Source organism: Liolophura sinensis, chromosome 10 (genome assembly GCF_032854445.1).
Source record: "Liolophura sinensis isolate JHLJ2023 chromosome 10, CUHK_Ljap_v2, whole genome shotgun sequence".
Classification (NCBI taxonomy): Eukaryota; Metazoa; Mollusca; class Polyplacophora; order Chitonida; family Chitonidae; genus Liolophura; species Liolophura sinensis.
The window spans coordinates 12,597,719-12,616,857 of NC_088304.1; the positions used below are offsets into that span (position 1 = coordinate 12,597,719).

The 19,139-nt window shown below is 40.2% G+C and overlaps 1 protein-coding gene across 1 annotated transcript in view; it reads left to right on the forward strand.

Moving 5' to 3' along the window:
* The window catches only part of LOC135476897 (intermembrane lipid transfer protein VPS13B-like), a 69,807-nt gene that overhangs the window by 39,161 nt on the left and 11,507 nt on the right, over positions 1–19,139 (forward strand). Inside the window, 11 exon segments of the mRNA XM_064757041.1 lie at positions 557–634; positions 1,192–1,344; positions 2,737–2,994; positions 5,342–5,425; positions 7,256–7,431; positions 8,544–8,708; positions 13,792–14,056; positions 14,507–14,680; positions 15,251–15,388; positions 15,935–16,352; positions 17,471–18,799. Of these exon segments, the coding sequence (XP_064613111.1) occupies positions 557–634; positions 1,192–1,344; positions 2,737–2,994; positions 5,342–5,425; positions 7,256–7,431; positions 8,544–8,708; positions 13,792–14,056; positions 14,507–14,680; positions 15,251–15,388; positions 15,935–16,352; positions 17,471–18,799 (3,238 nt within the window).

Consider the following 19,139-nt stretch of genomic DNA (forward strand, 5'->3'; position numbering starts at 1 on the left):
CATTTACAAGATTTGAGAAAATCAACCATTGTGTTCAAGAAAGTTCTACTGGAACCAAGCTGTTTGAAAATGTTTTTTTTTTTTTGTTTTGAGTTGAATAACAGTTGAATAAAGTATATCATGTACATATATGAGGTCTCCATGGTGGTTAGCAGGGGGTTAGCAGGTGGCTAGCAGATTAGCGGGTGGTTAGCAGGTGGTTAGTAGGTGGTTAGCAGGTTAGTAGGTGGTTAGCAGGTTAGCAGGTGGTTAACAGGCTAGCAGGTGGTTAGCAGGTGGTTAGTAGGTGGTTAGCAGGTGGTTAACAGGTGGTTAACAGGTTAGCAGGTGGTTAGCATGTAACAGGTGGTTTGCAGGTTAGCAGATGGTTAGCAGGTTAGCTTAACAAAGCCTAAAAATAGAAATGACTGAAGCCTTTGTCTGTGAATCTGATTTTCCCTGCCATTCCACCATTAAAGTCTGAGCATTGTGTCATTTGCCTAAGAATAAACAATTTTTTTTATAACTTTTATAACTGAATTGGTCTGTCCATGGCAATGTGTGTGCTGTGTTTCAGGTGGGCAGTGATGAGAATGTGTGTGTGCAGAGCAGAGAGATGAACCTGTACAGCTGGAGGACACAGACACTGCCACAGGTAACTGACATGTCACCGTTTTATGAAATATCATCTCAAGTGACAGTTATTAATAAATAATAGTTACTTCAGGTTGAGTTTATTTTTTTTTTTATGTGTGATGTTTTCAAGATGCACATGAACATTGCACATTTTGCGAAAGTGGGTGTGCCCTGATCGAGAGAAGGGAGAAGTTAAGTGGGGAGGAGTGTAATAGGAGATCTGGAAAAGTCTGAAATTTGAAAAAGACTTTTCCAGGCCTTGGAAAAACATGGAGAATAAGGTGTTTTTTGTAGTTGGGCCTGGAAAAGCCTTGGAATTGAGACTGCGGGACCAGTCTGAGCAACTGTGTGTCGTATGTTGATATTCTCTTTAGCAAATTTGTTGTACAACTTTTGTAAATTTTTACAGTGAGTTTTTACAAACGTCTGGAAATTTTAAAAATTTAAGGCATGTGAATTCTGCTTTCATGTCAGTTGATTGAGTGTTGGATTTCTGATGTAGAGTTCTAAGTTAAAATCCAAAAACATCTGTCAGCTATTACACATTGAGATTGTAAAACTGATGTTTGTTTCCAGAGACTCCACCTGTGTTTAGACGGCTCCAAGTGGCAGTGGTGTGAACCTTTCAGTGTGACCAATCAGCGCACATTTGTGAGGCGTGTGAACACGGCAGAACAGACATATACGGTGGTCATCAAGGTCAAACACCTGTCCAACGTACACACACAGGTAATTATCACATGATCTTGAGTTTGTGAGGCGTTTGAACAGGGCAGAGCAGATGTATACTGTTGTCATCCGTGTGAAACACCTGTCCAGCCTTCACACACAGGTAAATATCACACGATCTTGAGTTTGTGAGTTGAGTGAACACAGCAGCACAGACGTATACTGTTGTCATCCAAGTGAAACACCTGTCCAACATTCACACACAGGTAAATATCACACTATCTTGAGTTTGTGAGTTGAGTGAACACAGCAGAACAGACGTATACTGTTGTCATCCGAGTGAAACACCTGTCCAACATTCACACACAGGTAAATATCACACGATCTTGAGTTTGTGAGTTGAGTGAACACAACAGAACAGACGTATACTGTTGTCACCTGAGTGAAACACCTGTCCAACATTCACACACGGGTAAATATCACACGATCTTGAGTTTGTGAGTTGAGTGAACACAGCAGAACAGAGGTGTACTGTTGTCATCCAAGTGAAACACCTGTCCAACATTCACACATGGGTAAATATCACACGATCTTGAGTTTGTGAGTTGAGTGAACACAGCAGAGCAGATGTATACTGTTGTCATGTAAGTGAAACACCTGTCCAACACTCACACACAGGTAAATATCACACGATCTTGAGTTTGCGAATTGAGTGAACACAGCAGAACAGAGGTGTACGGTGGTCATCAAGATAAAACACATGTCCAGCGTACACACACAGGTAAATAACACACGATCTTGAGTTTGTGAATTGAGTGAACACAGCAGAACAGATGTATATTGTGGTCATCATGGTCAAACACCTGTCCAACGTTCACACACAGGTTGAGTAGTCTACCAGAATATCATTTGAGTTTTGTCAAGTTTGTTGGATTCCAGTGAACATTGCAGATTGCTTCAAAGCAATGATATTTTAGAATTTTTTGCTAAAATAAGTTATGTGAGTAGAGGTCATGTGACAATACATTGATTTATTTATTTGTTTATTTGGTTGGTGTATTACGCCGTACTCAAGAATATTTCACTTACACAACTGCCGCCAGCATTATGGTGGGAGAAAACCAGGCAGAGCTTGGAAACCCATGATGACCGCAGGTTGGCAGACCTTCTCACATGTGACAATATAAGGACTAGATCTATACTTTATGAGGGTAATGCACAGTGAAGCAATCATTGGCATATGATGTTTTCATCTTTAGAAAAGGCATAGTCTTTTTTTTACCTCATGAATACCGTAGTCTTTTTAATTGCAATAAAACTATGATCAGATATTTTTTTAGGTCAATAAAAGACATCTGTCTGTTTAATTACAGATATGTGTTGCATCCTTTTTGGCATGGTAGTGTTTAGTTCTCATCAAAGAGCCTTTGTTATGCACTTGTACTTTTACAGGTCATCATCAGTGGTCAGTTGATGGTGTCCAGTCGACTCTCCCACACCCTGGAGCTAAAGATGTCCACAGGCCCCGCAGATGCAACACCTATCGCAGAAAACAGCGTGATGTTGGGACCGGGTGCCACACCCCCCACGTGGGTGCTGGAGCAGAGCGACATGAGGTCTTTCAGGGTCAGATTAACCAGTATTAAAACCATGTGGTCACAGGAAGTGTTTGTGTCAGGTGACCGGATGAAGGACGCACGATTGGTTAAGGTAAGTGTTGAAAACAAGATTTTGTGTTATTACGGGATGTTGAAATTTTATGTAAAATATGCTCAGTGGATGAGAAGCGTGAAAAATTTGTGCTTGATCTTAGAGAGAGAGGATGCTGAATTGAAAAACCCGGCTTAGAATTACTGTAATTCTTCAACTTTTTCACATGATTGCAAGATGTTTATTCAGGTATATTCTGAGGTCATTATTCTTTGTGGGCTGATAAAATTATACTTTTCGTGAAGACCTGAAATTGGCCAATCCAACTAATGTAGTTTGGTCTCTAAAATCAAATTATAAGGGTGCATGGATTGCACTGAAAACTGCTCTTTCATGTGCGAAAGGGTCGAGAAGGAATTGGGGTTTACCGCTTTATCTTTGAGACTGTGATGAGATTTCGGATCAGGAAACTACTCATCTGAAAACGTTTCGAACCAAGATTTTGAAAGATTTTAAATTTGAGCTCTGCTCAAGAATTTTGTACTTGTATGGCATGGAGGATACTGGAATGCCCGCTGAAGGGCACCTGTTCTTACCAGGTACATGAGAAACCTCTGGACTACTTACGTGTACAATACAGCCCGATCCTAATAATCAATCCTACGCCTATTGTGGCTGGATGCGCCGATCATGCGCTTTATACGCCGTCCGTGACTCGCTCCTCCGATCATAGAATAGGGACCCTCGGCCGTCAGCGGACCGTTGGCCCGTGATCATCAAATGTTTTAACGCTAAATATGGTCCAATATCCTGTAAACCATCACATCTGTTACGAACACAGTGACGAGTCCTAGCACATTTACTGTGTTGTTTCCCTACTATTTTGGGTCAACCACCTGTATACACCATTCCCTTGAGTATACCATATTTTGTTTTTATAAAAACTACTTTACTAATTTTGAAATAACAAACTTACTTAGAGCGTACTTATGGCAGAGTTATGTGACAACAAATACATGTATATGTAAAATATTGCTTTCTCTGAAGTCCGCCGCACTGTAAATGACAGTTCTATACAACCATGGCGATGTTTCAGAATTTGGGAACGAACTCAAGGTCTTTGGCTTATCAGTGAATTTGTCACAGTTTCATGTTGGATACAAAATTTTGCAGGAATATTTGACTTTATTGTGTGATGTGTGTCAGACTGCATGCTTATATACACTTAAAAAAAACCTCTGTTGAAAATACATATGTAATGGGTCATATCAGTACATCCAACAAGGCCTACAATTTATAAAATTTGAACCACTGACAAGTATAAAGGTCAGCTTTTTAATGTTTTTCCCTTTAATCTTGAGTTCCTGAATGGTATCCCCAAATTCACAGTTGCTGATCTTGTCATATTTATTATTTTTTATAAGGAAAAAAACATGTTTATTATAAGACAAGCACAACCATATGTAGCCTGTATATACATGTGAAGACATGCAGTGTAGGTCCCAGGCATAAATATATATATATATATATATATATATATATGTACATATGTATACACTATAGTATAAACCAGAGTATACCATATATAGATATATATATATATATATATATATATATATATATATATATATATATATATGATCCTAAACCTTGCATAAAATCAAGCTATAACATGTTATACATATTTTGAGAATATTCCTGTACTTATCCATGTGTGAATAAGTAAAATACAGCAAAGGAAGTAAAAATCAAAACCGGAGATTTTCGGTAGCGGTAAAAAGACGTCTATTAGTGCACATCCTTTCCAATTTTTACTTCTTCTTTAAAATAGCCCAAATAATAACCTTTCACGAAATATAAGACTCGTCTGTGCACATGTCTCCTGTTCAAAATCAGAAATAAAATTCTAAAAATGTATAGAGAAAGTCTCGCGAATAATACAGGGCCTACAGTGTATAGCCATTGTCGTTACATCAAACTCCAGCAATCAAATGAATGTTGTAATATGATATGCTGACCATGGTGCCGCCATATCGGCGAACCCTTTGTGGATGGGAGGCGGAAGATGATGGAGTGTTTCATCAGGGTCTGGCCAGGGTCAGCATATAGTGGGCGTATGATACACAGGTCATCCGACCACAGTGGGCGTAGGATTGATGGTTAAGATCCAGCTGTACTGTATATCCACAGCCAAAACAACAAAAGCTGGATTCTAACACACAACCTGAATTTCCCGTAAACCATTGCTTTATCGTTTTGAGCCAGTGTTAATTTAACTGATAGCTTCACCATAATTTTGTAGCTATTTGAGGAACAGGGATTTTGTCTTTTTATATGCCCCCTTGTGACCATTGCTATCGGGTGAAAACGGAGTATTTTGTCAGATGCTTGATATACCTTGTTTCAGATCCCGTTGCATGACCGAGGCAGCTGTATACATGTATGGTGCCACACCTACCAGCAGAATGTGGACGGAATCAGGCAGACACTGGTAAGTTTCTGCATTACATTGGAATGTTATCAAGACTACGACTTCGCCTGTTGGTAAATATAGTGTAGAAGGGCAGGTTGTAGTCCAAAAATATAAAAGTTGTTTGCTCAAACCCCAGCATGGTCACCCCATCACAATTCAGGTGCTGTAAGATGATTAGTGGCACAATTGGAAGTGTAGGCTACAGTCCCGAAGATCCTAGTTCAAACCAAAGTAAGGTATTCAACCCGATCACAATTCAGTGCTACAAGCAGGATGATTGGTACTTAAGCCCTTTGTAGAAGTGTTGGCCTAGTGCAGACAAAGGTTGTTTGTTCTCATCTGTGAATGGACCCAATGGGTCTTTGTGAGTAAGAAATAAATAAACTAAACTTAACTGGCCTGTCACATTATAAAATACTGTACAGCACATGTATAATCCAGGGTACAAGTTCTTTCACAGAAGTACAGTTGTAGTGTGTCTGTGGTGTGCCTGTAGTGAAACTGTGGTGCACATATAGTGTGTCTGTAGTGAGTCTGTGGTGCACATGTAGTGAGTCTGTGGTACACATGTAGTGTGTCTGTGATGTTCCTGTAGTGAGACTGTGGTGCACATGTAGTGTGTCTGTGGTGTGTCTGTAGTGAGTCTGTGGTGCACATGTAGTAAGTCTGTGGTACACAGTATTGAGTCTGTAGTGAGACTGTGGTGTACATGTAATGTGTTTGTGATGTGCCTGTGGTGAGACTGTGGTGTGCATGTAGTGTGTCTGTGATGTGCCTGTAGTGAGTGTGTGGTGCACATGTAGTGAGTGTGGTGCACCTGTAGTGAGTGTGTGGTGCACATGTAGGGAGTCTGTGGTGTGCCGGTAGTGAGACTGTGGTGCACATGTAGTGTGTCTGTGGTGTGCCTGTAGTGAAACTGTGGTGCACATATAGTGTGTCTGTAGTGAGTCTGTGGTGCACATGTAGTGAGTCTGTGGTACACATGTAGTGTGTCTATGATGTTCCTGTAGTGAGACTGTGGTGCACATGTAGTGTGTCTGTGGTGAGTCTGTGGTGCACATGTAGTAAGTCTGTGGTACACATGTATTGAGTCTGTTGTGTGCCTGTAGTGAGACTGTGGTGCACATGTAATGTTTCTGTGATGTGCCTGTGGTGAGACTGTGGTGTACATATAGTGCATCTGTGATGTGCATGTAGTGAGTGTGTGGTGCACATGTAGTGAGTGTGGTGCACCTGTAGTGAGTGTGTGGTGCACATGTAGGGATTCTGTGCTGTGCCGGTAGTGAGACTGTGGTGCACATGTAGTGTGTCTGTGATGTGCCTGTAGTGAGACCGTGGTGCACATGTAGTGTGTCTGTGATGTGCCTGTAGTGAGACTGTGGTGCACATGTAGTGTGTCTGTGATGTGCCTGTAGTGAGACTGTGGTGCGCATGTAGTGTGTCTCTGGTGCACATGAGTGAGGCTGTGGTGCACAGGTAGTGAGTCTGTGGCACACATGTAGTGAGTCTGTGATGCACATGTATTGAGTCTGTGGTGCACATGTAGTGAGTGTGATGTGCCTGTAGTGAGCCTGTGGTGCACAGTTAGTGAGTCGGTGGAATGGTTGTGCATGGACAGGTTGTAAGCAATAGGATTGCCTTTACCATATCAACACATCTATGTTAGATCTGTGCTAGGCAGTCACAGTAACTTGCACCCACCTTATGAACAGCCTTGAACAGCCATGATACATCACCATGGTGAAAGTGCTATGACAGGTTTTTCAATCCGGCCCTAATTCAATTACTTTTGCCCTCAGTACAAAATATATGTGGGTTAAAATGTTGAAAAAGTTCATTTTTCTCCAGGTTTTACTGTCTCCGCTATACGTGGTAAGAAGTCACCTGCCACACCCTGTGTACATTAACATAGAGACAACCAAGCTCAAGTCTCAGTCACAGGTGGAGGCCCCAGGCCAGGGGAGAGAACTGGAGTTACAGTGTATGGGAGGAGATCTCACTCACCAACTCACATTCCAGCTCGGGTAAGGTTACCTAATTAGTGATGGCATTCTAAAAAAGCTGTTTTAATTGCGAATGAATTCACTTTTTAGGCCAGCCTTTTTTCTGCCGGTTGAATGAAACTTTAAATATAGCACAAATGATAAAAGATATGAGCGGGCCTCTCACCAATGCGGTCACTGTGAGTTCAAGTCCAGCTCATGCTGGCTTCCTCTCTGTCCGTAAGTGGAAGGTCTTCCAGCAACCTGCGGATGGTTGTGGGTTTCTCCCTGGCTCTGCCCAGTTTCCTCCCACCATAATGCTGGCCGCAGTCATGTAAGTGAAATATTCTTGGGTCCAGCATAAAACACCAATCAAATAAATAAACAAAATGCAAGATATGAAACATAATAAAACCATATGGCATAAGTGTTCAGCCACTAAAACTTTATGAGCCAACAAATGCGATAACTTTTTTTGCCCCCCCCCCTCCCCAAAGAAAAGAGCTAGGTGCCCTTATAACTGCCATCATCAGGGAAATTAGGTCAATATTTACATATGGTGACAATTTCTTCTAATTTAAAGGGCAGTCACCTTTTGGAAAAGTATTTTTCAATATATTATATACCCAGGAAATGAAACACTCGGCTCTGGACTCTATTGATGCTTGTAGCTCTGTATCTGATATGGTACCATAGAGTTGTAAGGGGGAGCAGGACTGCGTCAGTCTGTAGGACACTAAGGGTATAGGTTCAAACCCAGATATCGAGGTAGCATCTGGATATCTGGCAATGAACACAACAATGTGTGAACATAGCCAGCCTTCTTTCATCATTGTCTACTTCACCGTCGTAAGTTTTGGTACTACACACATTACTTTCATTGTAATCCATGTCTAAATCTAATCTCCATTCAGATCTCCATTCAGTATGATTTGGACTCAATATTATTGTAAGAAATAAAAAAGAAATGTTTGTGGTGATCTGACCCCCTATATTGAGATATTGTCATTGTTGTTCTTGGCTGGTAAATAATGGCAAGTGAAATTCAACAAACACTGGCCACTTCCTCTTCCTGGGAACAACAAAGGACAAATGGAATGCACCTGTCTTGAATAGTAAATGAAATAAACTTTTAACACCATTGCTGTTTACAGACCCACCCTGCCCAAGTCCAGCCCTGCTGTATCTCTGTCCACTGGTCTGATAGAACAGGTGACACGTACCAAGCTGGACACAGTGGACCTTGACAGGCTGTGTTACGAGAGGAGTAAGAATAAGCACAATGGCACCTGGCCATTCTGCTATGAGGACAGCAATAGGTATGTACAGGGGTCGTATCCAGCCTTGAAAACTTCCAATATTGAAAGTAACTCTTCAAGGCCTGGAAAAAGGGGGTTTTGTGGTTGGGCATTGATAAGTCTTCAAACTGAGAACCAGTTGTTTTATAGACAGACTACAGAAGCAACCTGGGGCCAGTTTCACAAAGCATTCACAATGCTGCGAGCATGCAACTTTAATGGCAACCAGTTCGCCCAGATCTTAGACTGTATATAGTAGTTTTAGTCTTTCTTGAAGAAATTTGTTCTTTGGCATCTTTGAAATGGCTTATAAGCTTAATTTTACATTGCTTGAAGCTTGTATCACTATAGAATATTTATTCCAAGGAGACTGGAAAATGGGAATTTTTCTATCTTGGAAACCCTGGAAAAAAACCCTGAAGATTTGAGAGGACTAAGGTGTACAATGTATGTAAATGTAAAAGAGTTGAACATATATGGTGTGAAAGTAGACGATAAACCATGGCAAGTCGCACAGTTATGAAATTTCTGTGTGTATTAGCTACAGACCTGAAGTTTTGCACCTAAGCTTTTGGAAATATTTGATCATGTGACTTGGCGGCCATATTGGATTTTAATGAAAACCTTTAAACATCTTCTTCTCCAGAATGGCTGATGCAATTGAGCTGAAATTCAAAGAGCACTTGCACAAGGCCTAGATACATTCAGGGTGATAATGGAAACTTTCTGCAGTGAAAATTGTACAAGCTCTCTATGGGATGAAATTATCATGTGACCGAAAAACTGATTTTTTCAAAATATTTTCTAAACTGTTCAGAATTTTACTGGCGGAAATTGTTTCATCTGATGCAGTTTAGATGCTAATTCTGAAAATGCAATTTTTATAAAAATGGGTGTGATGTCAGCAAAACCGTACGTGGGTATATCCTTAACCAATGACGCTAGAGTTGCAATCTCATGGCTTAACATCATCCCAAGGCAACCAGAAAACCTTTACACAGCCGTGAGGTCAGCAAACCTGAAGTAGTACATTCCCCAAAAAATTGCCATTTTTTCATTTTTCAAAATTGAAAAACTTCTACGGCGAAAATGTCTCAACATGTATCTATACATGGACACCATTAAGATAACACCGCATAGGTGGGCACTGTCGACTTGAACCCCGGAATCGCTGCTTTAGCAGCTATATTTATTAAGGGTTCAAGCCATTCATTTTATCTGTTAGGGTTATATGTGTTTAGTATTATTCTTGGCAAAACTGTGACGCTTTTCTAGAGAAAACGGTTAAGCCGAAGTTTTTGAAATTTTAGTATATTTGTCTGTTGTGCCTCCTACCTTTTGGGCAGATGGGGTCACGTGATGTGGCGGCCATCTTGGATTTTGATGAAAACTTTAAAAAAATCTTCTTCTCCAGAACGACTAATGCGAATGAGCTGAAATTTGAACTACAGTTGCACAAAGCCTAGGTACATTCAAGGTGTGATTGTGTACTTTCTTCATTTTTTAGTAATAATTTCTACATTTTCAAAGGTGATGTCGAGCAAATAGTCCTTTCTGATGCAGATTTGAACACTGATGCCAAATATGCAATTTTTGCAAAACCAGAAGTGACGTCATCAAAACTTGAAATGGGTATATCTCCTAAATCAATGAAGCTAGAGATGCAATCTGAAGGCCTAACATCATCCCAAGGCAGGCAGATAACATTTACATAGTCAGAAGTGACGTCAGCAAGCTGGAAGTAGTACATGCCCCCCAAAAATCACCATTTTTTCATTTTTCGAAATTGAAAAAGTTCTACAGCTAAAATGTCTTAACAGAAGTGCATGAAACTGAGGTAGGTGAAATACCCGGAAATGGGCTATTATGAGTAAAAAGTTGGGTGACCTGAGTCACGTGATCTGGCGGCCATTTTGGGTTGACGTAAAAATGTGTGACAGCCATTTTTTCCAAAACGCAACGTCTGATTGACTTTAAATTTAGCACACTTAACAAGCGTTCCATGGAGGCTATTTGGACAGGAAAGGATGCAGTGTGTATGCAAATTAGGCTTTGACTGATACATATGATGTGACGTCATCGGAAAACGAAAAATTTGAACTAATTTTTTACATGTAATTCTTTACATGTTACCAGACATAGTTTGACGTCCTGATCACTTTTTGTACTGCTATGTATATTTTTGTCACAAATTGCGATCGAAACGCGAAATAAAGCAATTTCCCGCATTTTTGCAGGTCACTTGACAGAAAATTGTTACAGCCGTAAAGTTGAAAATTGCTGTGTATAAAGGACTACACATGTACTGTATGTAAGGTGAAAATTGTTGACCGGTGTCAAAAAACACAGGACATGCACCCTTTTAAATAATGTCCAAATGCAGATTTACCAAATTTGGCACATTTACATACACATTCTATATAGTGTAATACATGGATGATGGATGGCTACGAAGAATATATATCATGTATATGTTCTCTTAATTATCTGGTTTGCACTGCAGTTGTGATTGGTTCACCCAATGTATGTTGTGCATGTATTTCCAAAAGTTAGCTTTGTTTTGCGCAAGCCTTGTGTTCTTTACTATACGCTAACCAGGCCCCGATGATTGACAGATATCTACATGTGCCCTGGTCCAGGTGTTCTCTATGTGACAAGGACTGAGCTACCAGTAAAGCAGTCAGTCTGCATACAGGGCAGTGCATGCATTTAGATGTGGAAGTATAAACTTGCTGTTACATGGACCATGTTTTTTTACATTGTTTTCTGCTGTTTTTGCAGTCACATGATTTAGCGGCCATTTTGAATCTTCTCCAAAATGCCTAGACTTATCGAGATAAACTTCTCGTTTTCAGTTTTTAGGTGTATTGCCCTACCCATGTTGTAAAAAACTTTTTGTTTGATATGCAAATAAGGCCAAAACTGACCAATGAACTTGGCTTGAAAATATGAAAGTAGGACAATTTTTAAAATTGCTTAAAATCTTTAAACAAAAACATTCTCTGGTGCTCCTTGATATCACAGTTACAAATCTGCAAGAATTATTTTTGTACTTTGTGTTGTTTTCACCTTATGACCAAAAAACTAACAAAAATTTGACAAAATCGTCCTTTGTAAATAAAATGACAGATTCGTGGTAGATTGCATGAAACCATTGACTGCAGTTTACTGTGGGAATGATCATTAGCTCTGCAACAATGTATTCTTTCTTTTTTTCTGTTTTCTGTCCACCAACTTCACAACAGTGTATTCTGTCTTCTTTTCTGTTTGCTGTCCACCAACTTCACAACAATGTATTCTTTCTTCTTTTCTGTTTTCTGTCCACCAACTTCACAACAGTGTGTTCTTTCTTCTTTTTTGTTTTCTGTCCACCAACTTCCCAACAGTGTGTTCTTTCTTCTTTTCTGTTTTCTGTCCACCAACTTCACAACAGTGTCTTCTTTCTTCTTTTCTGTTTTCTGTCCACCAATTTCACAACAGTGTATTCTTTCTTCTTTTTTGTTTTCTGTCCACCAACTTCACAACAATGTACTCTTTCTTCTTTTCTGTTTTCTGTCCACCAACTTCACAACAGTGTCTTCTTTCTTCTTTTCTGTTTTCTGTCCACCAACTTCACAACAATGTATTCTTTCTTCCTTTCTGTTTTCTGTGCACCAACTTCACAACAATGTATTCTTTCTTCTTTTTTGTCCACCAACTTCACAACAATGTATTCTGTCTTCTTTTTTGTCCACCAACTTCACAACAATGTATTCTTTCTTTTCTGTTTTCTGTGCACCAACTTCACAACAATGTATTCTTTCTTCTTTTCTGTTTTCTGTGCACCAACTTCACAACAATATGTTCTTTCTGTCTTTTGTCCTTGGGTATCAGCAGAAGATCAAAGCTGCCTGATCTCTATTTTAGTCTTCAGTACTTGGCCAATTGTAAATGATGCTTGGCAGTGTAGGGTTCAAATCCAGTACATTCCTTTACTTTTTTTGTGTTTTTTACCATTATCATGAACTATATAGACATCAGGCTACCAGGAGTGGTAAAAGCCTAGTCAAGTGGACCCCGGCAACGCTGGATAACAGCTTTAATTTATTTATTTATTTACTTGATAAAAGTTTTCATGTCGTACTCCAGCATATTTCACCTGTATAATGGCGTTATGATTGGTACATATTGTGTGACATTTGGTTTTCACCCACAGCCTGTGACCTATATAATATAGGAGTGAACACAGATTGATGCTGGATATTTATTTTCTTACATATTTGATTGGTGTTTTACGCCATACTCAAGAATATTTCATTTATATGACGGTGGCCAGCATTATGGTGGGAGGAAACCGGACAGAGCCCAGGGAAAAACCTATGTCCATCGACAGGTTGCTGGAAGATCCACCCACATACGACCAGAGAGGAAAACCAGCATGAGCTGGACTTGAACTCATATCAACCGCATTAGTGAAAATTTCCTGGTCATATGTACCCTGGATTGGATTGACTAGTTACATGATACTCAAGCAAATAATCTGACCTAAGACTTTAAAGAGGCAGTTGTAACTTCCTTGCCTGCCGTTAAGCATGAAGGGGATAGTGCAACGACTGGTTGACTCGTATCAGTATAATGGTTCGGGCGAGGCTGCTTACTTGCCTTCGGAAAGCCGTCTCAGTGAAGCAGCACTAGATAAAGAGCGGTGGGAATCCGTCCTGCAACAAGCATGCACTCTAAGGATTCCTTCGTCATCATCTGACTGAAAAATTGTTAGGTACAACATTATACCCCAAGAACTCACTCACTCACTCACTCAAATAATCTGCAGGTTTTTGTTTCACTAAAGCTTCTGAATGTATGTATGGATAGGTGAACTGATGCCTTGGTAGAAACTTTTTAATACATTTGTGATGGTTTTAATTATGGTAAAAAAGATTTTTAAACACAGTTAAAATCCAAGCCAAACAAACAAACTGTGAAAGCAATTATTGGTACCAGTGCAGTGTGTGGCTGTTGCAATTTTGGACCTCACCAGCATTGTTGCCCCCAGTATTTTGTTGGCGACATGAAACCAAATAGAAGAGTGTTTTGGTTTCATCTTTAGTTAATGTGTCTTATTCAGAGAGCTGTCTTTGCTGAACCCCTCTGTCTCAGTACAGCCAGGAAACACGTCTGCTACTGTCCGTGGGGGCCCTCAGCCTAACATTGACCTGAATGTCAGCCTTCTGGAGTACTGGCCAGGATGTAACACACTGCTGGTCACTGTAGCACCCTCCTGTCTACTAGTCAATCATAGTGGGCTGGACATAGTTGTCATGACAACTGAAGAAGACGGAGATTGCTGGGATGTTCCCAATGGCAATGTGTTAGCCCCTCCTAAATTTCAGGTACTTGCACATGTACATGTTGCAGAGAATTTTGATTAATTAATAATCATTTCAGTTAGTCTCATGGTAATCAGTTTGCTTGGTAAATGGAAGCCATAATGTGTTTGTATACATGTACATTTGACATGCATACATGCACATTTGCTATGACAGTTGTAAATCAGTAATTTCATTTGATCAATCATTTTATTAGCTGTGTTATTTGCTTTCTCCCTGAATTGAAACCTATATTATCTAGCTATATTATCTAGCCCAACTAATGTAAGGCATATAGCTTCTTTACTATCTTTGTGTGTCACTAAATGACTAAATAAGCTAATTAATATGCATATTAGAAATTGTGATATCCTCCAGGGGATTAGAGCACCAACCATGTACTTGCAACACTAGGCATTGTCCACAAGAAAAGAAAGTTCATTGTTTCCCTACTTTATTTTATCTCGCACACAGACTGGCCTGAGGCTAGGGGTGAAGGATGACCAGGGTTTGGCCATGTCCTCACCGGTCAGGCTCTCAGAGGAGGAATGGTCAGTACGCAGGCATCGGTCAGACTCCAGCCACACCCTCTACATGGATGGGTATGTCCAGTTGTCCATCATGACGGTCAGACATGGCTGCACTCAGGTAAAGTGAGACACTTCACCAAATTCTTCTTTGAGGATTTTCTTTTTATTTTGAGATTGTTGGGAGAATTCACAAAGCTTGAAGAGTTATCCCAACACACAAAAGTGACAGGGCTCAGTTTTCAATGGGAATCTGCGATCCAGTCCCAATATATTCCCATAAATCGGGAGACGCAAATGCTAAAATGAGAAGTTTGTGATCAAAAATTCTTTCAAGACCTTATTAAGTCTTTGGCCAGCAAACAAATATTTGATAAACGTCATCAAATACTTGGAATATAGTGTTAGCTACTTGTAATTATAAAATGTTGTCCAGTTTGTATTTATGTGGTGATATTGACGTATAAATCATATAAATTAAAAAGTCCTAAATTATTTAAACATTAGCATTTTTAAAGTCAACTCGATGTCAGAATACATCGGGAATTATTTAAATAAAATGTTTTAATCACAACATTTCACCATGCGTATGCACTTTCACATGATAAATGTTTTGCCTTCGTTTGATACCATTTACACGATTAGGTGCTCTCTCGACAACCCCTGTTTACCTTATTGTTTATCTTCACAGATGTGCATGCTAACGGTGAGGTCAAGGCTTGATCAGGGCATGAGGATTCTGACTGTCAGGGAGCGTTATGCGGTTAGCAGCCTTACCACGGGGGTCCTTGTGGACGTCTTAAGCTACACCATTCCTCTGGGACAGCAGGTTTGGATAACAAAGACTAACCCAGCTACAAGCCAAATTCTGTGCTTACATAGGGAGTTTTGAGTTTGAAGTTTTTTGTTGCTAAAGGAAAAAAAAAAAAAAGACTCTTGCTGTGTCATGTGACTTATCAGAATTAATTCTTGATTTTTGTTTTGAAAAGAGGTTTTCCCATGCGAGAAAAATGGTCATCCTGGCATTTGCCATTTCACTTGTATCAGCACGCTAACTTGCTCTCTCCAAGGTGGTGGAAACCATGTCTAAATAACATGGGCGTTAATACAAAACGTTGGGTATTATCCATCTCACTTCTCTGAATATCGTCCAGTGTTGTTCATTTTCCTACACCTTCCCATGTTATCTTTAACCTCATCTGCTTGCAGCAGCCTCGTACGAGTGAAGTGCCCCGATGTCTGTGCTCTCGAATATCATTTTTTTAAGGTTTAATCACAGCATTGATATACCAGTACTAAGAAATATAAAATTCACATGAAGTTCATTTTTTTCTCCTGTTTTTTTATACTAATGTTTACTGCTTTGTTTTTGTAGGTTTCTCTTAATAACAGTCCAGAGGCAACCTCAGTATTAAGTCTCAAATCAGGTGAAACCTCCAAACCAATAGTTTCTCCTCTCCTTTACTGGAGAGTTCTTCCAGGGGAGTTAAATAAGGAAGAAGACATGTCCTTTGTACAGTATATATGCCTGAGGAATGGAGACAAAGCCGAATGGGCATGTCCGTTGAGAGTCACAGCCACAGAAAATGGGACAAGGTCAACAGTGACGCTACCAAAACCTCTCGACTGTCAATCAGGCATCCATACTATCCCTCTAGTGATGACAGGACATCTGAAAGACGGAGTTACCTACCTTGTTCTCCAAGAAGACAAAGCTCCTTCCTTTGTAATTCACAACCATTGTACATTCCCCTTGAGCTATGGACAGGCTGTGGTCAATTTGTCTTCCACTGGTAAGCTGTTTTGTTTCACTTGTATCAGCCACTGGTGGAGGAGATATTTAGTTTGGTGGTGATTTACTTCTTCATTGTAAAGGAATAAGAAAAAAAGATTGAAATACCCTAAATGACCACAAATTTTGTCCAAGAATAAACTTGGCCATTTTTCCTGATTCTGATCTAGGTCTAGTGATTTTAGAATGTTTTGAGGTTTGCTAGCAACCTGAGATGATATTCTACTGCAAAATTGTACATTTCAGCACCAAAAATAATATTTAGTGACATTTATTTGCCCGTAAAAACATATTTTTTTTGTGGGGTAAATTTTAGGTCATGTGGGGGTATATGTATGATTGGAGTGACCATGCACTCTTGTGAATTATTGTTGTCTTCATCAATTTATGGATGGTTTATACATGTATAAGTAAGTATTAAAGCTGCCCTTTTCTAGAAGAGAAAATACATCGAATTATCGACTGAAGGCTTGTGAGAAACCTTTCCCACCAAAAGTAATTCAAGGCAAACCTGCGTTATCATACTGTTTAGATCTGCATTTAGTTGTTGTGAGCAAATGGGTAATGTTGTGCTACAAGATGTATGATGTATTACAAGATGTTCAATCCAGACCTTTGGAAACACAGTGGAATGCTAGAAGCAAGGTACAGGTGCGCTGTTGGCTCATTAATGGCATGCCACCCAGTACCTCTACCCTGCTTGACACTGTATACTAGCTATTTCAACTAGTTATGACTTAAAAGTAGAAAAGGGACATAGTTGTTTATTTATAGACAAAATAAATAAAAGAATAAAGATGTCAGTTTTCTTCTTCATCTCTCATCCAGTGTTGAAGCTTTTGAATTTATGGTGTGTTCCGCATTTAACTTTGTTGGGTGTGTGCCTGAAAACACCAAAAGTGGCTGTCTTTTGTTTTTTATATAATTTATACCAGAATGTTGGAAAATCTCACAGAATAGTAGGGTTTTTTTTGTTAATACATTTGTACAATAAATTTGTAAATGAGTTACTAATACCCTTTTCTCAAACTTTTCTACCATCGTTAAACCGTACCCTCATTATTCATTCTATTATTCATCCTTTTAAACTGACTGACAATCTTTTTGTTGTGAATACAGATTGTACAGTTCAGGAGGAGACGGAGCTGTGTCCCAGCGTACCAACAGTCCAGCCTAATCACCATGCTCACTACACCTTTCCGTATGTGAACAGCAAGTTCCCGGAGATGTACGAGGCTTCTTCCATACCCAGAATGCACCTCAAGCCACTCATTGGTTCACCGAATGAGCAGCAGTGGAGCAGCGGGATAGATCTGAGTCAAGAGCAGGACCGAGTCATCAGCATAGCGTCCGGACTTGACCTCAAGCTTCATGTGGAAAAGGTGGCCATGTTGACTCTTGTTGTTGTTGAAACTGTCAGCAAAGCAGAGATTTCGGCCAAGGAGATCCGCAGCCGAATCAAGGGTGGGGAAAAGACGGTTGTGGTCAGTGTGGATCGTGCAGCAGTTGTGTCAGAGGGGGAGCCAGCTGTCTTGACTGGGGGTGGTTCAGGAGATGGTGTTTTTGATAAATCAATCCCCGAGAGATTACCAAGCCTGCAGTCACTTCACATGCTTCCTCGTCCTCAGAAAGCCCCATCAGAAAGAAGTTTGAGGATGAGTGTTGGTGTGTTCTTGCGGCATTTCTGCTTTGTCATGCTAGACGAAAGTTCTTCTGAGGACACGGTGGGAGAAGTTCTGCGGGTGAGCATGGACAATACGTACATCACCTACTACCCTGTGATCCTGAACAGACCACAGTCCCCACTCACAGAAAGCTTAAAAAAGCACTGCGTAGGGCTGTGTGTAGGTGATATGCAAATTGACAACCAGTGCTTCGAGAAGGGACAGTTCGACTTCCCAGTCATGCTGGTCAGGCAGGACAAAACAGCAGAAACCGGCCCTGCAGATATCGACGAAGATTTCTTCAGCTTTACTGTGATAGAAAAACACGCGTATCTCCGAAGATGCAGCCTGATCCATGCTCAGCTTGTGCAGTTAAGTTCGCCATTTTGCAGAGGCTTAGTGAACGATTCCTTAGATGTTGCTCTGCAGCCATTGTGTATTTATATTGACGACTGCTTTGTGTATAGAATTTTGAAAGAAACGGAGGCACTGTTACCCATAAAACTTTCAGTCGACAGGCATCGAGAAGTCAGCAGCAGCGAGCTGCCTTCCAGCGTTTTAAACGCATCCGTGTGTGGTGCAGACCCTGCAGTATTCCGACATCTCAGCATTCAGCCTATCAGGCTCCTTTTGAGTGTCCATGCATCCCTCAAGGTCTTCATTGCCTCAGACCAGACCCCTCTGACGTTCGGGAAGTTTGAACGGGCTAATGTCTTCACTACAGGACACCAGCTGTCTAAAACCCTGGTGATGCATTATGTTTCTGGAGCCATCTTCAGGGCAGGTCAGTCATTTTTACACATACATGTGTGTTTGTGAGTGTGCGAGTGTGGCTGTATGTCAGGAATTGACCGCTGGGCCATTCTATATGGAATTCCAAAGAAAATCTTTTTCTTTAATAATCTCACAGTGACAAGAACTTCAGGGGGAAGAGGGTGTGGTGTAAAACAGCTGCTGGAAAATGTTAAAAATAGCTGTTAACTGGGATCACTGGTACAACATCTGTTTGCTGGAATCAATAATTTGTGTACGACAATATCTATTTGCAGTAACCATTAATTTCTGTACAACAATATTTGTTTGCAGTAACCATTAATTTGTGTACAACAATAACTGTTTGCAGT